The following is a 23,378-nucleotide window of genomic DNA, read 5'->3' as shown; positions in this document are numbered from 1 at the left end:
GATATGTAAAAGGTGATCCCAATAGAATGTTCGTAACAAGTTCCATTGCCCTTTGAATATTCTACAAGGGCTAGGAGAAAAATGACATCTGAGGGCGTTTTCATTATATAGCTATGACATATACTTCCATCAATGAAAATAGCTCTAAGAGTATGACAGTCTGGGAGATTACCCAAACGTGTCATATTTCAAAAGACAACAACTCACTGCTTAATCCATTTACATTTCCAAGACCATATAGATATGCAAAGGCAGCAAAGTAAACTAATTTTAAAAAATAATCATACTTGAAAGTTGAAACCTTGCAAATTCAGGTGATACTCTCTGATATTACACAACTATAAAGAATTGGACTCTACTTAATCACGATAAACCTGCTCTGCAGGTATATCTCCAATTAGTCATTGCAGGTTATCCCAATAGTTTTAAATTCTTTGGTTGGCAGCAGCTAATATGATGACAATTTACAAGGCCTTATGACATCAGGTTGAAAAGTGCTCCCACAAAATACCTATGTCCGCTGGTGCCAGAAATACCACAGTTATCCTATCTGACTTGATTAATCTCATTCTGTCAATCCACAAACAGGAATCCCCTGCATTTGAAACCATTCAGGCATGTGAAACTGCTCATAGAGTACAGGCCTCACATCCTTTTGCATTGAGAGGTGTTGGAGAAGTGGAAGCAGGACTTCCAAAAGCTATACAAGCCACATGAAAGAAACAAAAATTGGAAGAGGATATGTAGTCAGGGCGTATAATGTAACCATTCGATTCTTCCTTTAAATTTGACAAAATCTAAGTACCTGATCATCATATGGCTGTCCAGCAGAGAATGGAATGCACGGTATTCCATTCAGTGGTTGCTTCAGGAAACTAAATGGGTTGTTATCAACAATAACTATTCGAGATAGATCTTTGGATAAACATGACAGATCCTTCACATGTTCTCGATATTCCCTGTCAGTACACAAATGCCAGATATAACTTCAGTGAAAATCTCATAATTAATTTCCAAAAGTTTTAGTCTCCACCATTAATATTGTACATTGTATATCAACTTATGTGAAACATCGAACTGGGATTTTGTAATTTCAATAGGGCAAAAAAGCTTGAATTGTATCATTGTATGTTAGAGATATACGTTTCAGCTTGGCTTTCTGGTCTCCCGTATATAATAGACAAGTTTCAAGACCACTGACAATAAAAAAAAAGGCATCAAGATGCACCTTCTAGATGGAAATAACTGATAAATAACATTGCTAAGAAGTAACAAGAGGGCACTTCTTTAATTGAACAGCTTTTTAGTATTTCTTTGTGAAGGAAGTCATCTAAGCAATTGCATCAGCATCAAGACATAACTTAGCTCAGCATTTGTAACATGAATAACAATATGTCATTCCCTTATGGTGGAGTATAAGCACAAAAGAGAGCATGCATAGTAAAAACAAGAAATAATGTAGATGCCTATGTCATTCCAAGCCCCGATCCTGCCTCATAGCAATTAAGCAAATACTAATACGCAAAATTGATATTTGTCACCGGTTTCATCATCAGTATGGTTTGAAAGTGACCTAGCACCACCTGGACCAATCAACTACAGATTTTTTATTTACCACAATTATTCTTTTTCTCAGAAACAGAAAATTTATCTTATCACTTATCAGTCACTATTTTGTGCATTTTAAATTTAACTAGAGCACTATATCCATTTTATAAGCATGTTTCTTGGTTTCATGCATGCTGAACAATAAATCATAGCCTGATAGTCGTCTTAATGAGTCCAGTGCAAAAACTTCTATGCGTCCTGGAGAAAAGCACATAACAGGAAAACTATGTTCTCTTAAAATCTATGTTTCAATATGATCAGAAGACGACACCCAGACAACACTATAAATATTCAATACAACCAGAAAATGGCTCTCAGAATACTTGAAGACCACAACAAAATAGAAGGTATATGCCTACAAGAAAGCTTAAACGCACTAGTGAAAATTACAACAGTAAACTGAATACCAAGCAAGCTATAACCAAGAGTGCACTGCATGCCAACAACTGAGCCTTGCCCAAAAAATTTCAAAAAAATAAAAAAAACACAAACAGGCTTGGTTCAATGCATCTCACCATCAACCATTGCTATTTATTACATTGCATCATGCCTACCTACGAGTCGAATGGTTTACTTATTCAATCTGAGCAGTCTCTAAAATATATCAAACCAAGCATGGCAGCATTTTCTTGTCTTGAATCCAACTACTATTCATAGAGTAAGTACTAATAGGCAAAGATGCTTACGTGCTAACTGTCGAAGGCCGATATAGACGAAGGCTAAATCGGTTCTCCACATCTATTTTGTCAACAAGTGGTCTTGCATAACCTGCAAGGTGCTCAAAGACAATTTAACGAAAAGAACAAAAACAGAAGAAAAATTATTCAACAAGGAAGAAATGAAGCAACATCGAACCTTCAAGACCGGCAGTGAAAAGAACAAGATCTGCAAATTTACTAATCTGATCTAAGAACTCTTGCAAACCGGGACGTTCAAACACTGTCACATAATTGATCTTTTGTTTTCCTTCAGAACTCTTCCATCCAGAGATATCATATCATATCAATATTACAGTTACACATGAAAAAGAAACCGAAATAACATGTTCGGAGAGAGATCAAGACCTTGTCCGAGGATACACATTGAATCTCAAACCACTTCAATCCAGCTTCCATTGCTTGAGCATGAATACTGGCAGGCAAACTAGATTTTTCGTATGCACATACTAGCGTCTCGTCCATGTCAAGAACAACCTACACGCCAAAACTCTATTTCTTAAACACAATAATCTTACCCAAAAAAAAGAACCTCAATACTACAAAAACAAGCAGAACGCCACAAAATTGAAAAATTGTGTATATTGAATATACAGAACTTTGTATATTTTGAATGTACAAAATTGTGTATATAGTTTTTGAAGAATTATGTACATTAAATATGCAAAATTGTGTATATTATTCCAAAATTTGTTACCACTAGTCCTAAGCTCTGGCTTTAACAACCATAACCAAATCATATGCTATAATAATAAAAATTAGATCAATTACTCTAAATAAAAATTGTATTACCTAAATTTCAAGAGATTTATAAATGAAATTTATAATTCATCTTAATTATTTTGATCACCTATTTAATATAATTAAAGTGAATTTACTTTTAGGTAATTATTAAGCTAGTTTTGATCATAAGAGTAAAATTCTCCAATCACAAAAAATAAAGCAAGGACTGTAATTATTATCATAATTTATATACAATACAATACCGTACCGTGAGCTTTTCGATGCGGTGATCATCGTCGACGGCGTCGTTTTGAGTGTCGTCGACGCTGACAGAAGATTCTTCCTCCTGAGAAGAGACTTCGAGTTCGAGTTCGACGAGAGGCAAAGGAGTGAAAGAAGAAGAAGAAGAATTTGAATTCGAACCGAGAAAATGAGAGGAGATTGGAAGTCTAAGGTACGAAAGAAGGAGGTGAGCAAAAGAAGGTGTGCCTCTTAAGATCTGTGTGATTAACTGTAATAGAAACTCTAACCAATCCACCACTGCTCTCCACACTTGCAATCTACTCCAACTCCAACTCCTCGTGTACACTTCTGCTTGTGCCATAGCTAAACCCGAGAGAGAAAGAGAAAGAGACTGTGGCGGTTCTCTCTATTTTTGAATTTTTTTGAAATTTTTTTGGAAGATTACAATATATATATATATATATATGATCTGGTTGTTGATGTTTGTGTTTGTGTTTGGATTTGGGAAGGATTTATAATCTGGTGCTTCTTATTTTGAAAAAGCGTGGATTAGCAGCGAATGGTTGCGTGGCTGTGAATTATTGGATCTTTGATACACACTCTTAATCACCACTAATTATTGAGTGTCTCTTTTTAATGGAAATCACATGAATCAAGAAAAGTACATACTACTTAGGCACAACAAGCGAGGAATGAATTATAATGATCACGCGAAAGCTAAAGCCAACCCAACCCAAGTGGGCCTTATAATGTAACAACAGCAATAGCCCATTTGGACCACGCTTATTTGTGACTGACACTTGCAAACTACTTTTTATCTTCTTCTTTTTCTTATTGCCTCTATGACATATGCATTTATTGCTGATGATGAGTCTAGGCACACTGCAAATTTGATAGCTATTGAGGTCACACAGACTGTGATAGATGTATAGTAAAGATTATATGATAATGTTAATGTTTTATAATAAAAATTTATACTTTCAAATAAAAAAATAATGCCGGGGGATATATAATTTGTTATAATTTTATCATAATTTATCATGTAGTAAGTTGTGATTGTTAAATATATAATGAGTAATGTACAAAATTATAGTAAAGTTATGATAAATGATGTGTTTCTAACATTACTCTAAATAAAATGTTGTGATGATTTTGTGAAATACGTTAGGTGGGCAACATTGTTATTTGGGTAACAATAAGTCTAAGTAGACTTCAAATTTGGACCACGCCCATTTGTGACTGAGTGCTACTTGCTAACTACCTTTTTTATTTCATGACATTTGCAATTAACTACTACCTTTTTTATGGGACTACCTTTAGCTTTTTGTGTTACTATAATGCATGGGAAATTGCAAATTCTATAGTCATTGATGTGATTGATGTGATGAACTATAATTGGTGTCCATTTGCCCCAAGAGGGGTGGGCCAGCTATAAGGATTTCGCGAGCATGCACAATGATCCCCGCTCGGACCTTGACGAATACTAGGGATAAGAGGTGGGAGCACTCATGCGTTGTGCTTCACTGCTAGCTCTTTTAGGGTTAGGTCTGTAGCACCCCAGTCACAGTAATTATGACTCAATTCAACATTTCCTAGCGGATGGTGCCCTTATGGTCATGCCCAAAAAGGTGAATCACACATGGTCGCCCCGCCCCCCTTTCACTCATTAAAAAAAATTGGTGTCCGTTTGAGAACAGTTTATTTAGTTAAAATTGAAAAAATTTTGTTGAAAGTATTGTAGATAAATGTAAAAATTAGTTGAAATAGGGTCCGTTTGGATTGAGCTTATTGTTGCTGAAACTGAAAATTGAAAACTGAAAACTGAAAACACTGTAGCAAAATAATTTTTAAATGTGTAAAAAGTGTCGTGGGACCCATGAATAGTGTGTGAACAGTGCGTAAACAGTGCGTGAATAGTAATTTTTGTCCCCTGCACAGTGCTTTTACTGTTCACGTGCAGAGGAAAAAAAAAAAAAAAAAAAAGGTAGGAAAACGTAGAGCTGAAACGCAAGTTTCAGCTCTACCCAAACGGGCACATAGTACAGTAAAACTCATGAATAGTACCAAAAAGTGTAGTGGAACTTATGAATAATAGCAAAAATAAGCAAAATAGTAAAATAAGCTAGTTCTTTAAGTCATGCCAAAGCAACCTTGATGTATAATAAAACAGTGATATGATAATGATAATGATAATGTTGTACAATAATAATCTATATTTTAAAATAAAATTTTGTGAAATTTTAGGTTGGTAAGTAACATTGTTATTTGGCTAACAATAAATCTAGGTGCATTTAATTTCACAACATTCTTCACAACTATTGAGATGATAGATTGTGATTAGTGTACATTTTCAACTATGTTAGTTTCATTTTAATTTTTAATATTTTTTTTCCTTTTCAACACTAATTTTGATCCATAACCAATTATTTTCATCCAACTCATTATTAAAGTTACCAAAATAATTAGATAGAATATGATTTGAAACTTGGACCTTTGAGTTTCTCTGTAAAATGGAAAAGATAAAATATGGGTGTAGGGACATGTTTTGCAACCCAAGCCCAAAGTTAAGGGATATTGGCCCAGTGAGCCCAATACAATAAATTTGTAGAGAGTGGATTAGAGAATTAGGCTCTGATGAGTTAGACAATGGTTAGTATGGCTTTAGAAGTGGGTCAAGCAAAAACAAGAAGAACTAATCTGGATAAATTCACTCTCGGCCCAGTCCAAGGAGGTTAGTTCCAATATAAATCAATTGAACAGGTTACAAGTACAACTTTGATTGCTACAGTGTTTTTCTCCATTAATCTTTGGATCCCTATCCATGAAGGACCTCTTACATTATATAATTCCCTTTGGACGATCTTGATCCTACACTTGTCGATCATTTGAGCCACTACTTGAATGTTTGTTCTATCAAACATCCTTTCTGGCTTTCTATGAGTTGTGGTAGCCAAAACAGCACTGTTCAATGGTCTTCTCCACATAAATGCGTCCAGAAGGTTATTTGCAGGGCATTCAATGCGGTGGTAGCAGCTTTCCTTTAGATATTTTTGAGTTCCCATCTTTCTTGTGTGTTTATGATGCACGTCTCTATCATTAGAGATTCCTAGAAGGTCCCCCTGACTATTGGGACATATATTTGAGTTGTACCTAGTATATCCAATGAATTATTCCTTCTCGGACCGCCCTCTCATTCGTATCTCACTCATTAGATTCTAAGCTTGACCCATCCAACACCATTCATTTGTTCTCGGATTACTATACTCTTGGCCAAGGCTCAAGGCCCAATATACAATTTGGGCCCTTAACCCTACAATGGACATTATACTAATTAAACAATAACCTCCTTATTCTTCTTTGTAACACAATTACAATGTAAATATATGCTAACAAAGGATATAATATCCAAACTATTACGATAAACTTAATATCCACAAGAATCCATACTTCTAATGCATATATCCCATATGATATTGGGAAAGATCAACAAGCTCAGCAAAATTACATTTGGCAATGATTTTAGAGAATCATTTATTTTGAAGAAAAAAAAAAAGAAAAAAAAAGAAGAAGAAGAAGCCAAACGCATCACCGAAGCAACAGTCCAAAGATAGTCCATTTCCTTTTTTACTCGTTCACAAGTGGCAGCCAAAACTTACTCTAAGCAGATCCACTAAATTTTTTTTTTTTGAGAAGACACTAACTAAAATAGATGTTTGACTTAAGTCCTTTATTCAACAATTCAATGACACTAAGAGTGTGTTTAGATACCGCTTATTACTAAAAACTGAAAACATTATAGCAAAATAATTTTTAAATGTGTGAATAGTGCCGTAAGACCCATTTTTAATGAAAATTTTACTTTTTTTAAAAAAGGTTTGTGGGTCCCGTGAACAGTGCACGGGACCCATTGGAAAAGCATAAAATTCTCTTCTAAAAAAAAAAAAAAAAAAAAGTGAAATGCAGATGTTGTATCGAAACGGATACTAACTAAAATCCAAGCGTTTCAGTCAAATAAAATAAAATCCATGAGTCTGGGTACACTGTAAAATTCAAAGCCATTTGAGATCATAAACTATGATTGATGTATAATAAAAATGATATAAGGATGAACATTGTTGTAGAGGTATTGGGCCCAGGAGCTCACTATCTATGTACACATTGGGCCTGAGGCCCAATCCGAGGATGTAACATTGTCTGCGGAGGAGTAAACGTGGTCAGGGGAGTCCGTGTCAGTAATTGAAGAAGTCAGTTCTGGTCATAGAGGCCCGGGAGGGTAGGCCGAGGATGAATACCTCCTCGGCTAGTCAAAGCCGAAGTTAGAAGAGTTGGTTTGGCATCAGGGGAGCACTCCAGGAAAGTTCTATTGATACAGGTATGCATTACAGGAACGTAGGATAGGGAGGAATCCAGACATATCTAAGAAGAAACCTGCTACCACGGCATTGAATGCTCTGCAGCTAACTTTTTGGCTGCATTAATGTGGAGAAGAGCCCTGAACAATGTTGCATTGTTTACCCCAACACATAGAGGGTCTGAGAGGGTGTCCGATGGGACAAGCATTAAAGTAGAAGTTTGGATGGTCAACAAGTGGAGGGCCAAGATCGACTAAAAAGAACTATATAATAGAAGAGACCATTCACGAAAGAGGGATCGAGAAACTAAGAGAAGAACATTGTAGCAGTAAGAATTGATTTTGTAATCAAACCTGAAAGAAATATATAAGAACAGATCTCCTTGGACTTTACCGATGACGATTTTCTTTAGCATAAACCTGTCTATTTTCATTTTATTGTCATCTGAATCTACTTTAGTATTTGTCTGATTTATTAAGGCCTAGTTTTTCCAACCCACTCTCTACAAATTCATTGTTTTGAGCTTTTTGGACCCAAGTTCATCCATCTTTTGGGCTAGGGACTCAAATCTGGTCCCTACAGTTGCATAATAACAATTTACATTTTGAAATATTTTACAAATTTATCAAAACATTTTATTTCAGAATATAAATTGTTATGATAAATTTGTAAAATATGTTATGTCGGTGACATTGTTATCTGGGTAACAATATATCTAAGTATACTTCAAATTTCACCATTATTGAGATGAGAGATTATGATTGGTACGCATTTCCAACTATGTTGGTTTCATTTTAATTTTTTCTTCTTTTAAACACTTAATTTTGATCCATCCCCAACTATTTTCTTCCAATTCATTATTAAGGTTACCAAAAAAATTAGATTATAATATGATTTAAAACTTTAACCTTTGTTTTTTTCGAAGGACTTCACAACAAATATTTTTAGGTGGTAGTTGTTAGTTGTTCTAATTTGAATTCAATACTAAAATTACTTTTTTACCCAACAATAATAACTAATAACAACTTACCATTTAAAATTTATTGTAAAAGTGTTATGAAAATGTTGTGATTCTTTTCTTTTTTTGGGTTAGTGTAGATGTTTGACTTCTCTTCTTTGACAATAAAAATGCTATATCCACAACATATTCACAACCATTCGATGAAACTAACTAAAAGTAAAATCCATGCATAAACGTATCATAAGAATGAATTTTGAGAGTGAATGGGCATCAATTGTTTTGATTGGGCCAAAAATAAAAGCTAATCATAGCCCAATACATAGATCCATAAACTTTATACCAGTTCTTGAGGCCGAATCACAATCCAGACCCAAACACAATAGGGTTAAAAACACAGTCCAAGCCCATTCCAGATCTAGTTGGATAACACACGGAACCTCTCCACTCATACCAGTCGCAAAGAAACTCCGGCCGAAACTCCAGGTTTCAGCCAAAGAAACGCCGATCTCTCTAGAAAACCCACAAAAAAAAGAGTTAAAGATAAAAAAAGAACAACAGCAACAACAAAGAAATCAGAGCCAGAAAAAAAAGAAGAAGAAAGAAGCCGAAGAAGAAAAGAAAGCCAAAAAAGGCATGGGCGTCGATTACTACAAGATTCTCCAAGTAGACCGAAACGCCAAAGACGATGACCTCAAAAAAGCGTATCGAAAGCTCGCTATGAAGTGGCACCCCGATAAAAACCCTAACAACAAAAAAGAAGCCGAAGCCAAATTCAAACAAATCTCCGAAGCCTACGATGTAAAATCCCAAAAACCCTTACTTTCTTTTCTCACTCTCTCAAATTTTTATTTATTTATTTATTTATTTTTTTGTTGGATAGGTTTTGAGTGATCCGCAAAAGCGAGCAGTGTACGATCAGTACGGAGAGGAAGGGTTGAAGGGGCAAGTGCCGCCGCCGGGTGCCGGTGGCTTCTCCGGAGGGCCGGAGGCCGGAGGACCGACGTCGTTTCGGTTTTCGACTCGCAGTCCGGACGATATTTTCTCTGAGTTTTTCGGGTTCTCGGGTTTCGGAGGCATGGGCGATTTCGGTCACGGAGCTTCGCGTGCGGGCGGGTCCGGGTTTCCGAGGGGTATGTTTGGGGATGATATATTTGCTTCGTTTAGAGGTGGAGCCGGTGAGGGCTCTGTTGCCGCGCCGCGAAAAGGCGCCGCAATAGAACGCACATTGCCGTGTAGTTTGGAGGATTTGTATAAAGGAACTACAAAGAAGATGAAGATTTCTAGGGATGTCACTGATTCCAGTGGGTAAGTCTTGATTTTTTGATCACCTTTTAATCAATCACACTGTTTTTGATATCATTGGTTTCTATTTTTTAGTTCAATTTAGATTCTAGATCTACATGTTTTATTATGCCTTTTGTTTTGTTTATTTTGTCGATTAAGACTTTGTATAGAATAGATTAGCGGACGGACTCTCACAGATCAGAACTGACCCAAAAAATTTTGGACCCCAAAATTTGTTATTTCAAGACTTCAGATTGAATTGATTGGCATACTTCATATCAAGTATGACTTCGGATAAAATTGAATGAAGAGAATACTGTTGTTGTTGGTGGTGGAAAAAAAAATTTATGTGGTTAACTCTAACTTGTTTTTTGAGGATCTATAGCGGATTCCAAAATTTTGAAACTAAGGCTTGGTTGTTGATTTTCTGTCTATTCCATAATTTTATCTGAATAATGATTTTGTGCTGGTGTGTAATTTGTACCTACTTGACTGTAAAGCTTGCTGAGTTATTATAGTTTTACCAATGTGAGGTTTTGGGTGCCAACTGATATTTTCTGCTATGTGTATATAATGTGTTTTGAGGATTCCGGAGCTTAGGCTTGTTAGTGTGTTATTCATCTATTTTTGCTTTAAAAATATGTATTTCAAGTTTAAAAAGAAGGGTTTCTGTGCTGTATAACTCCGGAACTTGCCACTTGTGATTGAAGCAGACTGCATCTAAGCGCTTGTAGGTTTGGCGTGTATATGGTATTTTGCAACTGATATTTAATAAGTTTGCTTTGGTAAGAGCAATATTTTGACAATGTCTGGTGGAAGAGGGGTGTTTATGTATGAATACATCGTAATGTCACATTAAATTGTGATTGTTTTGATGCAATAAGTGAACGTTCAATTTTGTTACAGTTTTAAGTTGTATCTTATTTTTAATCCAGTTCTGGAACGGAAGCTATCTTAGAGATGTATATAGTTAGAAATATGTTCTGGCAGCCAGCGGGACATACGATGTCATTACCTGTCAAAAGTTCCTGTTTTTGATGGTGTGCAGGATGATACATGGTAGATGTTTGGGTAAATTGTGTTGACAAATGCATGTTTTTTGTAGCATTTGCTGTTTTGTTTTCTATATTGAAAGATCCAGTAGTTGAGATCTTGTTTAGATTTCTGAGCCAGTGAAAAGTCCATAATTAAAGCAAGATGCCTTGCTGTCTATAATTTTTCAAGATATGACTGCAGAATGAAGAAGCTTACATGGCCCATAGCTTGTATTTTCTGAATTTTGGCACTTTGAGGTCAATAATTGCTGTAAAACTACTAGAACCTTTTGACACTTGATAACCTTTTGTTCTTAACTTTATTGGTGGTACTGTTAGGAGTTTGGGATATTGTCAATCCATGATTATGTGACCTTATTGTGTCTGCTGGGTGAGAGAATAGTTTGCATGAAACTTTGTAATTACTTAAGGAACTAAAGTTATCAAATATATATGTGCAACAAAATGAAATTTTCTTTCTTTTGTTTTTAACTTTCTAGGAATCAAAATCATTCCTTTGTAACTGTGTTGTTGTTGTAAGTTTGTTTCATCAATGTTATAAATCTTCTGGGTATGCAAGAAACAGCATTATACACGCGCTAGAAATCTAAAAGAATTGGACAAGAGATCACCTGCATATGAAATTTCTTTTGATAGTTTGTCTTGACTGGTCTTGCATATGTTATTTTGTTGTACAGGAGACCGACTACAGTGGAGGAAATTCTTACAATTGAGATCAAGCCAGGTTGGAAGAAGGGGACAAAGATCACTTTTCCGGAGAAGGGAAATGAACAGCGAGGTGTTATACCCTCAGACCTAATCTTTATTATTGATGAGAAGCCTCATAGTCTCTTTAAGAGGGATGGCAATGATCTAATTGTCACCCAGAAGATATCTCTTGTGGAAGCTTTGACAGGTTACACGGCACAGTTGACCACACTTGATGGGCGGAATCTGACAGTTCCTATCAACTCCATCATCAGTCCCACCTATGAAGAAGTTGTTAAGGGAGAAGGAATGCCAATCCCCAAAGAACCTTCCAAAAGAGGAAACTTGAGAATCAAATTCAATATCAAGTTCCCCACCAGGCTTACATCAGAGCAGAAAACTGGCATTAAGCGACTATTAACTTCTTCATAAACGCTGGTGGTATCTCTCCCTACCATCTTCCAAACTTGTGTAAGCTTGCTTTTATTTTCTTTGTTGGTTCTCATTCCTGGAAAGAAAGAAAATTCATGCTTTGTGAGCTGAGGATTCTATTAAAACAGTTATTTAGGCTTTTAATATTATTTGTGTTTTTTTGTCTTTTTTCTTTTTCCAATCTTCTTTAAGTGCACAGGTTTTGCCAGACCACTCATGGTTGTAAAATGTTCACGAAACAAAATTTATGTACCCTCGCCTACTATGGGCTTGAGTTGCCATTGGTCACCCTTCCCCTTAGATTTTTCCCCCCCTTGTGCTGTGCACCACCTAATTCTGAAGAACAAAAATGGTTGAATTGCTATAACATGCCTACCAGTTTGTGAGATGTAAGCTTTGCTATGATGCAAATTTGGTGACTGGACAAAATTCAACCTTAGAATTAGTTCTTTTCTTATCCAGTTATTTCCAGGCATTTGAAGGGTGCATCTTTAACTTTTGGAGGACTTAAAAAGTGCCCTGTTCTTAATATCTGAAGTGAGTCAGAACCGTTTTCAGTAGAAATTTAAAACTGCCACTGCTTGGTTTATGTGGAAAGAAACCCAGCTATGGTTGGTGTCTCCTGGGTATAATAGCTAGAGGATGTTAATTGATTCTTTAGTGGTCATTTGAAGTGAATTGTGAATTGCTTTATACATACTTTATAATTGGTGTATTCAATATATGTATAGATAGACACACACACACACACCTTAGTCGGAGAGCATGAGGTCCTGTGGCACGTTCTTGAGATTCTTTATATTTAGACTTTCACCTCAACAAATATTACATTTATATGAAAGTTTTAGTTTATTGACCGCTCAGCAAAATAATTGTACATTGTTGACAAGAATATTGAAATTTAGCCAAATTGGATTTTTTTTTTTGGGTATAAGAATAGGAGGGGATACATATTTTATACTTTAATTATAAAAATATATATTCTTTAAAATATTTTTGTTTCGTACAAATACAAATATGTACGTAAGTTTAACTTATGCTATAGTACCTTTTACTTACTATGGTGTAAAGTAATTGCCTTCTATTTGCACCAAAATTAACATCTTCCTTTTATCAACCAAAAAAAAAAAAAAAAAAAAAAAGGAAATCTTCCCTTTTAGAATATTAATTAATATTTTTGAGCTTCTATTTTTCTATAGAGTTTTAGTGCCCATTTGGGATAAGCTTATTGTGGATAATTTATTTTCAAAAGTGAGTATATTTATATAGGTGAAATTTTAATGAGTATCTAAAAAAAAGTAAAACTTCAAAGTTGTGGAAAGCTATATCGATACAAGGTTCTACATCCATAATATTTTCACAACATTTTTATAATAAATCATAGGTGGTTAGTTGTTGTTGGTTTAAATTTAAACTTAACACTAAAATTATTTTTTTGTCCCAACAATAACAATCAGTAACAAATTGCCACTTAGAATTTGTTGTAAAAATATTGTGAAAATGTTGTGGATATATCATTTGACATATCGTTTCTCATCTAGATAAGTTGACAAAAGAAGTTAGTTAATAGGTTAACTAGGGAACTAAATCCCATAACAAAACCAGTTATTTATGTATATCATAAAATTATATTAACGAACTCAAGATTTAATTATATAAACTAATTAACTATAGCTACTTTAAATTACAACTTGTTACCACACACTGGTCCTTAACTAGATACAACAATAACATACGTCTCAGTTGGTTTAGGGTTCTAGCAAAATCTCTCTCTCTCTCTCTCTCCCCCCCTTTTTTAAAATAGAAAATGTTGAGGTGAGATCATAATAGTTCTTCTATTATCAAGAAATTAATTCCTGAGGAGCTTAGACAAAGATAAAGAAATTGTAGTCTAACAAGAGAGTTAAGCCAACTAGATTATGAGATCAATAGTTTAAAACTAAATCAATCTTATATTGTTGTTTTAAATGTTCAAACTCAAGACTTATCTCATTTCAAGACTCTAAGTACTGATTTACGACTTGAGAATATAATAATTAGTGTACATACACCACTTCTATCACTTTTACTAATACTAAAATCAATCTCCTGTGAAAGATTATGAATTTTTTTACCAAACTAAACCCATTGAAATCAAATTGAACATACGCGTAGTTGGTTGACTATGCCAAGAAAAGCATAGAGATTAGAGACAAATACATGTGGGTTCAATGTCGAAATCACAAAACTAAGGAGTCACCAATGCTAATACAGATTAGCCAAAAGTGAAAAAAGCAAAAAAAGTACCACATAATATCCTATCACACACCCCCTATTTTTACTATCTACACTCCAAGTCTCCCAAATCGTACGGCTATAAACCCATCAATCCCATAAAAAAAAAAAAAAGAGTGGAGATAGTAATTACCCAATATAGCGTTAATTTACAGAGTCTCTCACAAGAACCCACCTCTATGTGTTTCGCTCCCCACGTTTTTACATGCTTCTCTCTTCTCTGTTTTTCTAAAGCTCTCTCTCTCTCTCTCTTCGATCCCTCTCCGTACTCTTTCTCTGCAATTCCAATTCATCAAGTAAATACTTTTCCTACCTTTAAAATTCAGGAAATAAAAAATAAAAAAATCCAAAACGCACCTTTTTAGATCCCCGAATTCTGATAGGTCATGGAAATGGCTGCCAGTCCTCGAACCGTAGAGGAGATCTTCAAAGATTACAGTGGCCGCCGAGCTGGTGTCGTTCGTGCTTTAACTTACGGTACTTTACTTTCTCTCTCTACAATTACTCTCTCTCTCTCTCTCTCTCTAAAAATACCAATCTGACCGTTGCTTTTTTTGATTCAGATGTTGATGAATTTTATGGACTCTGTGATCCAGGTACTGTGTAATTAGACTTATTTTATTTTATTTTAAATTTCGTTTTTTTTTTTTTTTTTTTTTTTTTGTTTGATTTCCGAGAAACCGAGGGAAAGTTTTGTTTGCATGGTGTGGTTATGGTAATCAGAGTCGTAGGATTGGAATGGGAGGTCAAAACTATTATAAAATTAAAAACTTATTCGTTTCTTTTTATGTGGAAATGTATTTTTTTTCCTGTTCAATTTGAAAATTTTTAGATCTCTAGTCTATGAAAACATTTTGATAGTGAAAGTAATAGTAATGCAATTGAAATGAAATGATTGTAATTTCAAATCAGAAAGTCTAGGTCAAATTAACTGTAGAAAACTCAATTGAGTTTTACTGTTTTGTTATGATCCAAACAGAGCTTTTAAGTGTTTAGTTAGTTAGTTTTTTTAATTCAAAATTTTTTTCCCCTTTTGTTTTGTTAAAGATAAGGAGAACTTGTGTTTGTATGGGCATCCGAATGAAAGTTGGGAAGTAACTTTGCCGGCTGAGGAAGTTCCACCGGAGCTTCCAGAGCCAGCACTTGGGATCAATTTCGCAAGAGATGGCATGCACCGGAAAGATTGGCTTTCATTGGTTGCAGTGCACAGTGATTCTTGGTTGCTTTCTGTGGCTTTCTATCTTGGAGCTCGTCTTAACCGCAATGAAAGGTAAAATCTTTCACTCTTTTTATTGTTTCTGCCGCATTCATGTGCTTCATATGATATTGGAGTTCATTTGAGAAATCTGATATTGATGTATTTGTTGAGCAGATCTTTGGGCGCTCCTGAAAAATTGAATTCCTTGTTGTCTCTTATATTTATTTTTAAACTGAAAATCCATATATAACAAATGGGTCAGCGTCATCATGAAAATCAGTGCGATTTTAATGTATCTCTCAGATGGAGTTCATGGATTTACAATATAAGTTGTGGTGGTGACTTTAATTAAGCTTTGTTGGCTCTGGGGTTCAAAATGATAGCTTAGTGGTTATGGCATCCTTTCTGGTGTCCCATATTTGTGGTTCTAACCCCACCTCCCTCTCCCCCTCACTCACTATATACCTATCAAAAAAATTATCTTTATTGGCTCTATTGTATTTGTTGGAGTTGGATTTAAAACTTCAAATGCTAGAAGATAGAGCTTAATGGGTTGGGATTCGATATGCTTGATCTGAAATCTTGTTTCTTCTTTTCTAGACTTTTTTGAGGCATTGTATTGTGCTCGTAATATTTGGGAGAACTTCTATACACACTCAGTCTACTTAAGAACTCTCCGTGTTTAATAAAGTTCTTATTATTTGTCAAGAAGAAATATGTGTTGAAAATAGAGCCATTCTAACTTTGACGGGGTATCCAAGTACTTCCTAATTTGTTTGTTTTTTGAAGTTATGTCTGTTCCTTCTTTTTCTCAATTTTCTTTTACTGAAAAATTGTCTTTTTGCCTCTTACTATCATTCTGTTGGCTTACAGGCAGCAGCATCAGAATATGTTCCTTTATTCTTTCTCTCAGTGTACCTAATTTCTTACAAATGGATCTTGGTTGTCTGCCATGTTTTTTTCTGTGTTAGTTTAAAAGTTCTAGTATATCAATTTTCTTTCCCCACTGCTCTTTGCATTTGATGCAATAGTGATTTACGTGGTTTAGTTTGAAGCTCCCCTTCCCCCTCCCCTTGGAGCTAACACTTAACAAAAAAAAAAATTTTTTTTTACTGATCCAAGAAGCTTTTTTGTCATTCTGTTGTTTGGAGATTCATGAACATGGTCTGTGTATTCTGGAAGAATTTCAGTCCTAGAATTGAGGGTAAAAACTATGAGCTTAAGATAACAGGTGTTATCACTAGCTGATTTATTTAAAGAACGATCAAGTAAACATTTTTAATGGAAAGGAAGGCAGATGAAGCTGTCAACTCCCCAACTGCAATGTTGTTTTAAGTTATCAGTACTTCATATTCTATGCTGAAACAATTTTTTTTTGTCACATCTTATAAGTAGTTCAATGATTCAAGTCGAGGGAATGAAAAAAGGTAGATGAGCATGTAATAACATTAGCAGAATTAGTAAAAAGGACTTGTCAATCAAATTGGTGACAGAGTGATTCTAGATAGGATAAAATGGCAAAAAGGATTACATGCGGCTGACCTTGATTACCTGCTTGAGGATCCATAGTTGATTCCAGAGTTTTGGGCCTAAGGTGTAGTTGTTGTAGCATGAAACATCTTGTATGTAATAATGATATCATATGCCTTTAAAGTAATCATGGTACTGATGGCTAATTGCTAGCAGATACGTGAATATGATTTTAAATCCCATGCTATGTCATGGCATTCTCGGAACTCTCTTGATTCAGTAGCTTTACTTTGCTTATATTGAACTGCTGGGACTGGTACAAGAATCATGGTGAGATACTGCGTTCTTAGGCCATACCTGTTTATGTTCAAAGCCATCTTTCTACAGTTTATCTAAAAAAAAAGGCCATCTTATCCTGTGAGATTGGCAGTTTTGGGTCAGAGCTTGCACATTAGTGGCGCAATGACATTTATTTTACAGTAGCTGAGAAATCTGAATGGGGCTTGACTGAGCGAGTTATTATTTGTAACTATACAGAGAATTTCAGACTCCTTTTTCTCTCTTGAAGTTTTTTTTTTTTTTTAACGTCCACTATTGTTATGATTTAAAAGGAGGTTTTTCATGTATGCAAAATTGCATGCCATTTTCCCTTGTTATAATTGTCTATTTAACATAAATTGAGTTGATTTTTTTGACAGGAAACGTCTATTTAGCTTGATCAATGAACTGCCAACCGTTTTTGAAGTTGTTACGGAGAGGAAGCCTATAAAAGACAAGCCCAGTGTGGATAGCGGAAGCAAGTCTCGGGGCAGCACAAAGGTTAGAAAGATGGAACTAAGCTTTTTTTAATTTCTTGATTCTCATCTATCATTGAATTTGTCATACTTAAGTTAGGGTCTATCAGCCTCTGGCTCTATCTAAGGTTATGTTTGTTAAAATGATAATCAAAATCAGAAAAATAAATCTATAAAAATATACTGTGTGATGAATGATTATGTGTATTCTAAAATGTCAGCGTGCATTTGTCAAAACACTATTCAAGAAATGTATATGATTTAGGCTTGCAAAGCCACCTAATTACCAAATATTGACCTTCTGCAAGAAGAAATGTTATTGGCATTCGGCATACTGGTTTTACTGTTTCATAGTACTAATGCATGCTCATACCTTTAATCATTACTGGGTTCACTGTACTGTAGAGATCAAACGATGGACAAGTTAAGATTAATACTAAGTTTGCTGATGAGAATTTTGAGGAGGAAGAAGATGAGCATAGTGAAACCCTTTGTGGGAGCTGCGGTGGAAATTACAACGCAGATGAATTTTGGATTGGCTGTGATGTCTGTGAGAGGTGGTACCATGGAAAGTGTGTGAAGATAACACCTGCTAAGGCGGAAAGCATCAAGCAATACAAATGCCCATCTTGTATGAAGAGGGGCAGGCAGTAGTAGTCACTAAAGCCAATGTTGGGAGATGAATAGCATCGTTCCAGTGGCTGGCAAAAAAAAATGGTATAGCAGTGTTACTTTTTTAAAAGTTATGTATTGAGTTTGCTCTGTAATATTTATTTCTAACAGATTGTTTCAAAGTGGTTTAAAGCCATCTTCCCCGGTGAATCCTTGTTCAAATATTTTCTTATATAATTAGAATCTGTTAATTTGTGTCAGATTCACCAATAACATACATATAGTTGGTGAAGTGCTTTTTTTTTTTTTTTTTTTAACATGTACATGCACGTCTATGCATTGTGATTGTAAAGGAATGTGTTCCTTCTGAGTACACATTAGTTGTCTATATTTCTAATTATTTTCTGAATCCCCATTAGGATTACCGTTGAATGTGCCCCTACTGGGCCTAAAACTTGACTTTGAAGATTAGACTGCAGCAAAAGATCCAATGCATCAAGGTTAAATTCTTTAAAACAAGCTTTGATATTGGTGATTCAGTTGAATTGTTAATTAATATATACTTTACAAGTTACACCCAATGCCAGCAAAGCCCCAACTTATGAAGTAATCTAGCCATTTTTAATGTTTATGAACCTTCGAAAGTACTAATCAAAAGGTCAAACCTGAAGCATGGAGACAATTATGGAGAGCATCAAGGCCCCTTACTATAGAACAAAGCAACGAATTGGTCCGCGGCCCAAGGTGGAAGGTTAGGTGTAACTGGGCCTCAATTGCCTAGTAAGAATTAGGCTTCCTTCTAAATCCTATGTTTAGACTTAAATCAAATGGATCATAAAAACGTTACATGGGTGTAGGTAACGAATATTCAAGCTTTGTTTGGTTGAGATGATGGACGTGCAATGATAGAAAAGATTTGTGTTTTCTACCGTGTGTATATAGTATAGAGACCGGAATAGTGGAAATATGATTATATTATTATCATGTCATTATATAAAACTGAAAGGATAGAAAAGTAAAGGGGTAATGTTATAATTTTCTTCTTAATGGTATTTCCATTATGTTTTCTTCACAATTTGGAAGTGGACTGAGGTGGAAAACTCCAATTATCCCTATTTTCTTTCCTCTTCATTTTCACTCCAACCAAACCATGAAAAATTACATTTTCCTCTTCATGCTCCTTCCATCCTATTTTATTCTTTTCCTTTCCACCCCAACTACACATTGCATTAGACCCATGAAGAAATGGGACGATTCGTATGTGGCTATGCAAAGTGACTGAATGAGTTGGATCGAGTTGATCCATAGGGTCACATGAGTCAGCCTTTTTTCCCCCTCTTTTGTCAAAAACCATTTTCGTTTATTTTAGTTTTGGTAACATTTAATCTATTTATACAACAATCATAGTTATACAATCAAAAGCCTTGTGGCTCGGTAATGTTATCTAATTCTCTCAACAAGGAGAACTTGAATTGGAATCTCCTTTGTCCACTTTATTGTAAACAAAAAGACTGTAGTTATAAAATCTAATTTTCTTTTTATTGATAAGAGTATTATATTAAATTTTTTATATTGCACATGACAATATTATTGATGATATTACCCACAGATCTGAGGTGCAATTTGAAACCAAAAAATACATTAGATCCAAAATTTACTGCTAACATTAATTATTTTTTCATAAGTATATTATATATTTTCTTACTAAATATTTAAACTTATTTTTCTTTCCCCAACATGTTCTATTTTAATCTTAAAACTCTATATATTTAGATATTTTTATAGGTGATTTAATTTAATTTCATGTTTTACATACTAACTAGTACAGAAGCTGATATTTTGATCGTGGCATCTAGTTTTTAACTTTTTTTCTCTTGTGAAAATTATTAGATTGCTCAAAATTATTGATTCATAAATTTAAGAATTTTTTTATTTTCTAATTTTTTTTTTTAAAGTGGTTATGCTCTTTTATCCTCTTATTTGTATTGGAAAAAACACCAAATGACTATGTTCAAATCTCTTATTTATTTATTAAATGTTAAAATGAAAATCATGATGTGACCCTCAGATAAAGTTAGCTCTAGTATGAACTACAATAACATATAGTATAATCAAACTTCAACGGTCCAACCCAACTAATTTGTCAGTACTTCACGCACCTATGATATTGGGTTGACTTACACTTACACATGAAGAGGAATTTTTACGTAGAAGTTTCAAACTCTTTCCTTTGCACCTTCAGTCCCGACCTTAGATTTGGTCTCCAAATAATGAGCATAGCTTGAGACAGAACTGACAGACTGTCTTTTGGACATAAGATAGGGAAAAAATAACTAAGAGTTTGAAAGTCTTGAAATGCTACGTGGTTAGTTCCGACAACAAAGACATTTCATGGCATCTAAATCTCTAGTGTGCATCGCCACCTTAGTTTTTTTCGTTTCCACAACTGCTTTTGTCTTCATATCTCTCTCTATAACCCTCCTTTTCTTCTTGGCCATCGCTCATGTAGTTCTTGGGTTGCTGATCAGCAGCCTGATTCCGATATGGGTTCGAGTCGCTCAGATGGCTCTGCTGGGAAAGAACGCATGCGTTGGACAGATGAGCTACACCAACAGTTCGAACAGGCAGTTATTAGCTTGGTGGCCCTGATAGTAAGTCTCGAGAGCACTGATTACTACACACTCGTTAGTGAACGTTGTCTGTACACATCACGTATTTCATGTGTTGAGAGTTTTGCATGATTTGTTCATGCTGCTTTTTTTACACTTTAGTGATGGTTTATCAAGGCCTGCATGCATGTTTATTTGTTTTTGCTTGGCAGGGGCTACTCCAAAGGGTATCTTGAAGACTATGGGCATTCCTGGGCTAAACATTTATCATGTCAAAAGCCACTTACAGGTTCTCTCTCTCTCTCTCTCTCTCTCTCATCAATGCTAAAACTACAACCAATTTCTGTCATAAACTTTCACCTCATTAACAATGTCTTCTCTAAACTCTCAATTTGCCTTATTGACACTCTAATTTATGAGAACTGTATATTAATACCTTTTACTCTCTAAATTGAGAGTTAAATTAAATGAAAATTGTGGTTTTTCTATTGCACTTAACAAGGATAATTTTGTAATTGAACCAATTTACTCTCATTTTGATGTCGGATTTAAACGGCGGGGGCACATTGATATGATATTCTTTCAAATTGGTATGTGAATTAGGCAAATCGATAATTTGGGGGAACTTTGTTAATAAATTGAAAGTTTAGAGTGAAAAAGTACAGTTTTTCTAGTTATAAATGACTTACAAATTGATATGTGGTTGATGTTGCTACTTCATCAGTATAAAAAATGTCTAAATTATTTTTTATGTGACGATGATAAATCAATTTGTAAGATTGTATAGTAAAATTTGTAATATTTTTAATATCACTTATTTAAAATTTTATGTCAGTGCATGTTGTAGCTTAAAATACTTTCAGTTTTGGATCTTGGATCACGTCTAGTGTATAGTGCAACTACGGATCCTTAGGTTAGTCAAAAAAGGGATTTTGGATAATCAGAAGAAGCAGTTGTGTTTTCTCTAAACTGCAGCGTTCCTCGCTGCAATCGTGCTGTGATTATATAAAATATAATACTAACACATGGATTTCTTTGTTTTGAAAGTTTTGAGGAATTTCATTTAGGTACGCTGATAAGCTTTTGGATTATTCCTTTTGTTCCAGAAATACAGGATCTCAAAATTTATCCCAGAGTCGACCAGTAGTAAGTGTTAAAAAATCCAATTTATTTCTTGATCAGAAATTCTGAAATTGAAAACTTATTCTTCTTATGTTTCACTTCTTTTAATTTTATTTCATAATTTAATTTAATTATTTTATTTTATTTTATTTTTTATTTTTTTTCTGTATAGGAGGCAAGTTTGAGAGGAGAAACATATCAGAACTACCGCCTAATTTCACTACAACATGGTGAGATTTTTACTTTATTTTATTTATTTATTTATTTTTGAAGAGTGAGTTTTAGGCTTTTAGCCCTGGGGGAGTAGTAATTATTCTCCAGCTAGAGACTCAAATTAGTCTCTACTTCATGAGGAGTGGTTTCAAGCAAATTGTGCAACCATTGCAAGTCCTTCATGTGTTTGAGGACTTTCTTTTGCTTTTCTATTAATGAATTCTCTCTCATACAAGTCATGTTGTGATTCTAAATATTTGCAGTGCTGCTCAACTTAATGAAGCGCTACAAATGCAAAAGGAAGTACATATGCGAATGAGTGATCAACTTGAGGTATTCAAGAAATCCCAACTTTGCTCAATAAGTACTAGTAAGCAAGAGCTAATAAAAATTAAAGAAAAAGGGGGTGGGGTGGGTAAATAAACCTTTTGTATCAATGCATGTTAATTGATAAATTACCAATTGTTCTAAAAAAATAAAAATGATTAGAAAAATTAGTGAATTTAATTATTTAAGTATTGTTGAGTTTTAACTCTTAAAACTTTTAGAAAAATTGTGAATTCAATCATTTAACTATTATTTTATCATTAGTGATAACCTCTTTCGTTTGTATATATGGAAGGTTCAAATGAGATTGAAGCTTAAACTTCCTGAAGCCCAAGGAAGGTTCCTTGACCAAATTACGGAGGAACATCCAAACCAGGCAACCAATACAAAACCTCGCAAGCCTATTTCTGCCATATCATTACCTTCCCTTTGTGAGGAGTCAGAGTCAAATGCAAAAGAATTAGAATCTGATTCAGAAGCTGACAGAAATGAAATACAGTCTGAGGAAGGATTTTGAGCTCCAAAGAGGCTTAGGGTTGATGAGGATGTTTTGTCACCAAGTTCCGTAAATGCTTCAGTCAATTTAGAATCTTACAGCCAAGCCATGTTTCTTCAAAAAGAAATGCAAATCTCATATCGGGACCATGGTCTCAGCTTTCCATGGAGTATTGCAGCCTGCCCATCACCTTTAGTGCCCA

The 23,378-nt window shown here is 34.7% G+C and overlaps 3 protein-coding genes and 1 pseudogene across 4 annotated transcripts; 3 read left to right on the top strand and 1 right to left on the bottom strand.

Annotated features, from left to right (window-relative positions):
- Positions 1–133: 133 nt before the first annotated feature.
- On the bottom strand, positions 134–3,979 carry LOC115951299 (CTD nuclear envelope phosphatase 1 homolog). Its single transcript, XM_031068492.1, has 6 exons — positions 3,316–3,979; positions 2,673–2,801; positions 2,464–2,584; positions 2,295–2,376; positions 806–959; positions 134–700 (listed from the first exon to the last, which is right to left on the bottom strand). The coding sequence occupies exons 1-6, from the start codon at positions 3,649–3,651 to the stop codon at positions 566–568; spliced, it is 957 nt and encodes a 318-aa protein (XP_030924352.1). The 5' UTR covers positions 3,652–3,979; the 3' UTR covers positions 134–565.
- Positions 3,980–9,014: 5,035 nt separating this feature from the next.
- On the top strand, positions 9,015–12,575 carry LOC115952460 (dnaJ homolog subfamily B member 13-like). 2 transcript variants are annotated; one of them, XM_031069639.1, is made up of 4 exons: positions 9,015–9,401; positions 9,484–9,908; positions 11,620–12,100; positions 12,261–12,575. In XM_031069639.1, the coding sequence occupies exons 1-3, from the start codon at positions 9,237–9,239 to the stop codon at positions 12,059–12,061; spliced, it is 1,032 nt and encodes a 343-aa protein (XP_030925499.1). In that variant the 5' UTR covers positions 9,015–9,236; the 3' UTR covers positions 12,062–12,100; positions 12,261–12,575. The 2 variants fall into 2 exon arrangements, with proteins under 2 accessions (XP_030925499.1, XP_030925498.1); XM_031069638.1 differs by having other exon boundaries at positions 12,254–12,575.
- A 1,921-nt stretch (positions 12,576–14,496) lies between these two features.
- On the top strand, positions 14,497–18,686 carry LOC115952461 (PHD finger protein ALFIN-LIKE 1-like). Its single transcript, XM_031069640.1, has 5 exons — positions 14,497–14,812; positions 14,899–14,931; positions 15,383–15,605; positions 17,702–17,822; positions 18,203–18,686. The coding sequence occupies exons 1-5, from the start codon at positions 14,722–14,724 to the stop codon at positions 18,449–18,451; spliced, it is 717 nt and encodes a 238-aa protein (XP_030925500.1). The 5' UTR covers positions 14,497–14,721; the 3' UTR covers positions 18,452–18,686.
- A 2,266-nt stretch (positions 18,687–20,952) lies between these two features.
- LOC115951969 lies at positions 20,953–23,197 on the top strand (annotated as a pseudogene).
- The last annotated feature ends 181 nt before the right edge of the window (positions 23,198–23,378 follow it).

The sequence above is a fragment of the Quercus lobata genome, chromosome 7 (genome assembly GCF_001633185.2).
Source record: "Quercus lobata isolate SW786 chromosome 7, ValleyOak3.0 Primary Assembly, whole genome shotgun sequence".
In the NCBI taxonomy this organism is placed as follows: Eukaryota; Viridiplantae; Streptophyta; class Magnoliopsida; order Fagales; family Fagaceae; genus Quercus; species Quercus lobata.
Note: the sequence above shows the minus strand (reverse complement) of the source record. Positions and strands in the feature narration are given on the sequence as shown.

Bases quoted from the DNA above. Each gene is read 5' to 3' on its own strand.
- LOC115952460 (XM_031069639.1), top strand. From the start codon at position 9,237: ATGGGCGTCGATTACTACAAGATTCTCCAAGTAGACCGAAACGCCAAA. The intron at 9,402-9,483 runs GTAAAATCCCAA...TTTGTTGGATAG, and splicing joins AAATCTCCGAAGCCTACGAT to GTTTTGAGTGATCCGCAAAA. The intron at 9,909-11,619 runs GTAAGTCTTGAT...TTTGTTGTACAG, and splicing joins GATGTCACTGATTCCAGTGG to GAGACCGACTACAGTGGAGG.
- LOC115952461 (XM_031069640.1), top strand. From the start codon at position 14,722: ATGGAAATGGCTGCCAGTCCTCGAACCGTAGAGGAGATCTTCAAAGAT. The intron at 14,813-14,898 runs GTACTTTACTTT...TTTTTGATTCAG, and splicing joins CGTTCGTGCTTTAACTTACG to ATGTTGATGAATTTTATGGA. The intron at 17,823-18,202 runs GTTAGAAAGATG...ACTGTACTGTAG, and splicing joins AGTCTCGGGGCAGCACAAAG to AGATCAAACGATGGACAAGT.
- LOC115951299 (XM_031068492.1), bottom strand. From the start codon at position 3,651: ATGGCACAAGCAGAAGTGTACACGAGGAGTTGGAGTTGGAGTAGATTG. The intron at 2,802-3,315 runs GTACGGTATTGT...TTTGGCGTGTAG, and splicing joins ACCGCATCGAAAAGCTCACG to GTTGTTCTTGACATGGACGA. The intron at 960-2,294 runs GTAAGCATCTTT...GTGTACTGACAG, and splicing joins CGGCCTTCGACAGTTAGCAC to GGAATATCGAGAACATGTGA.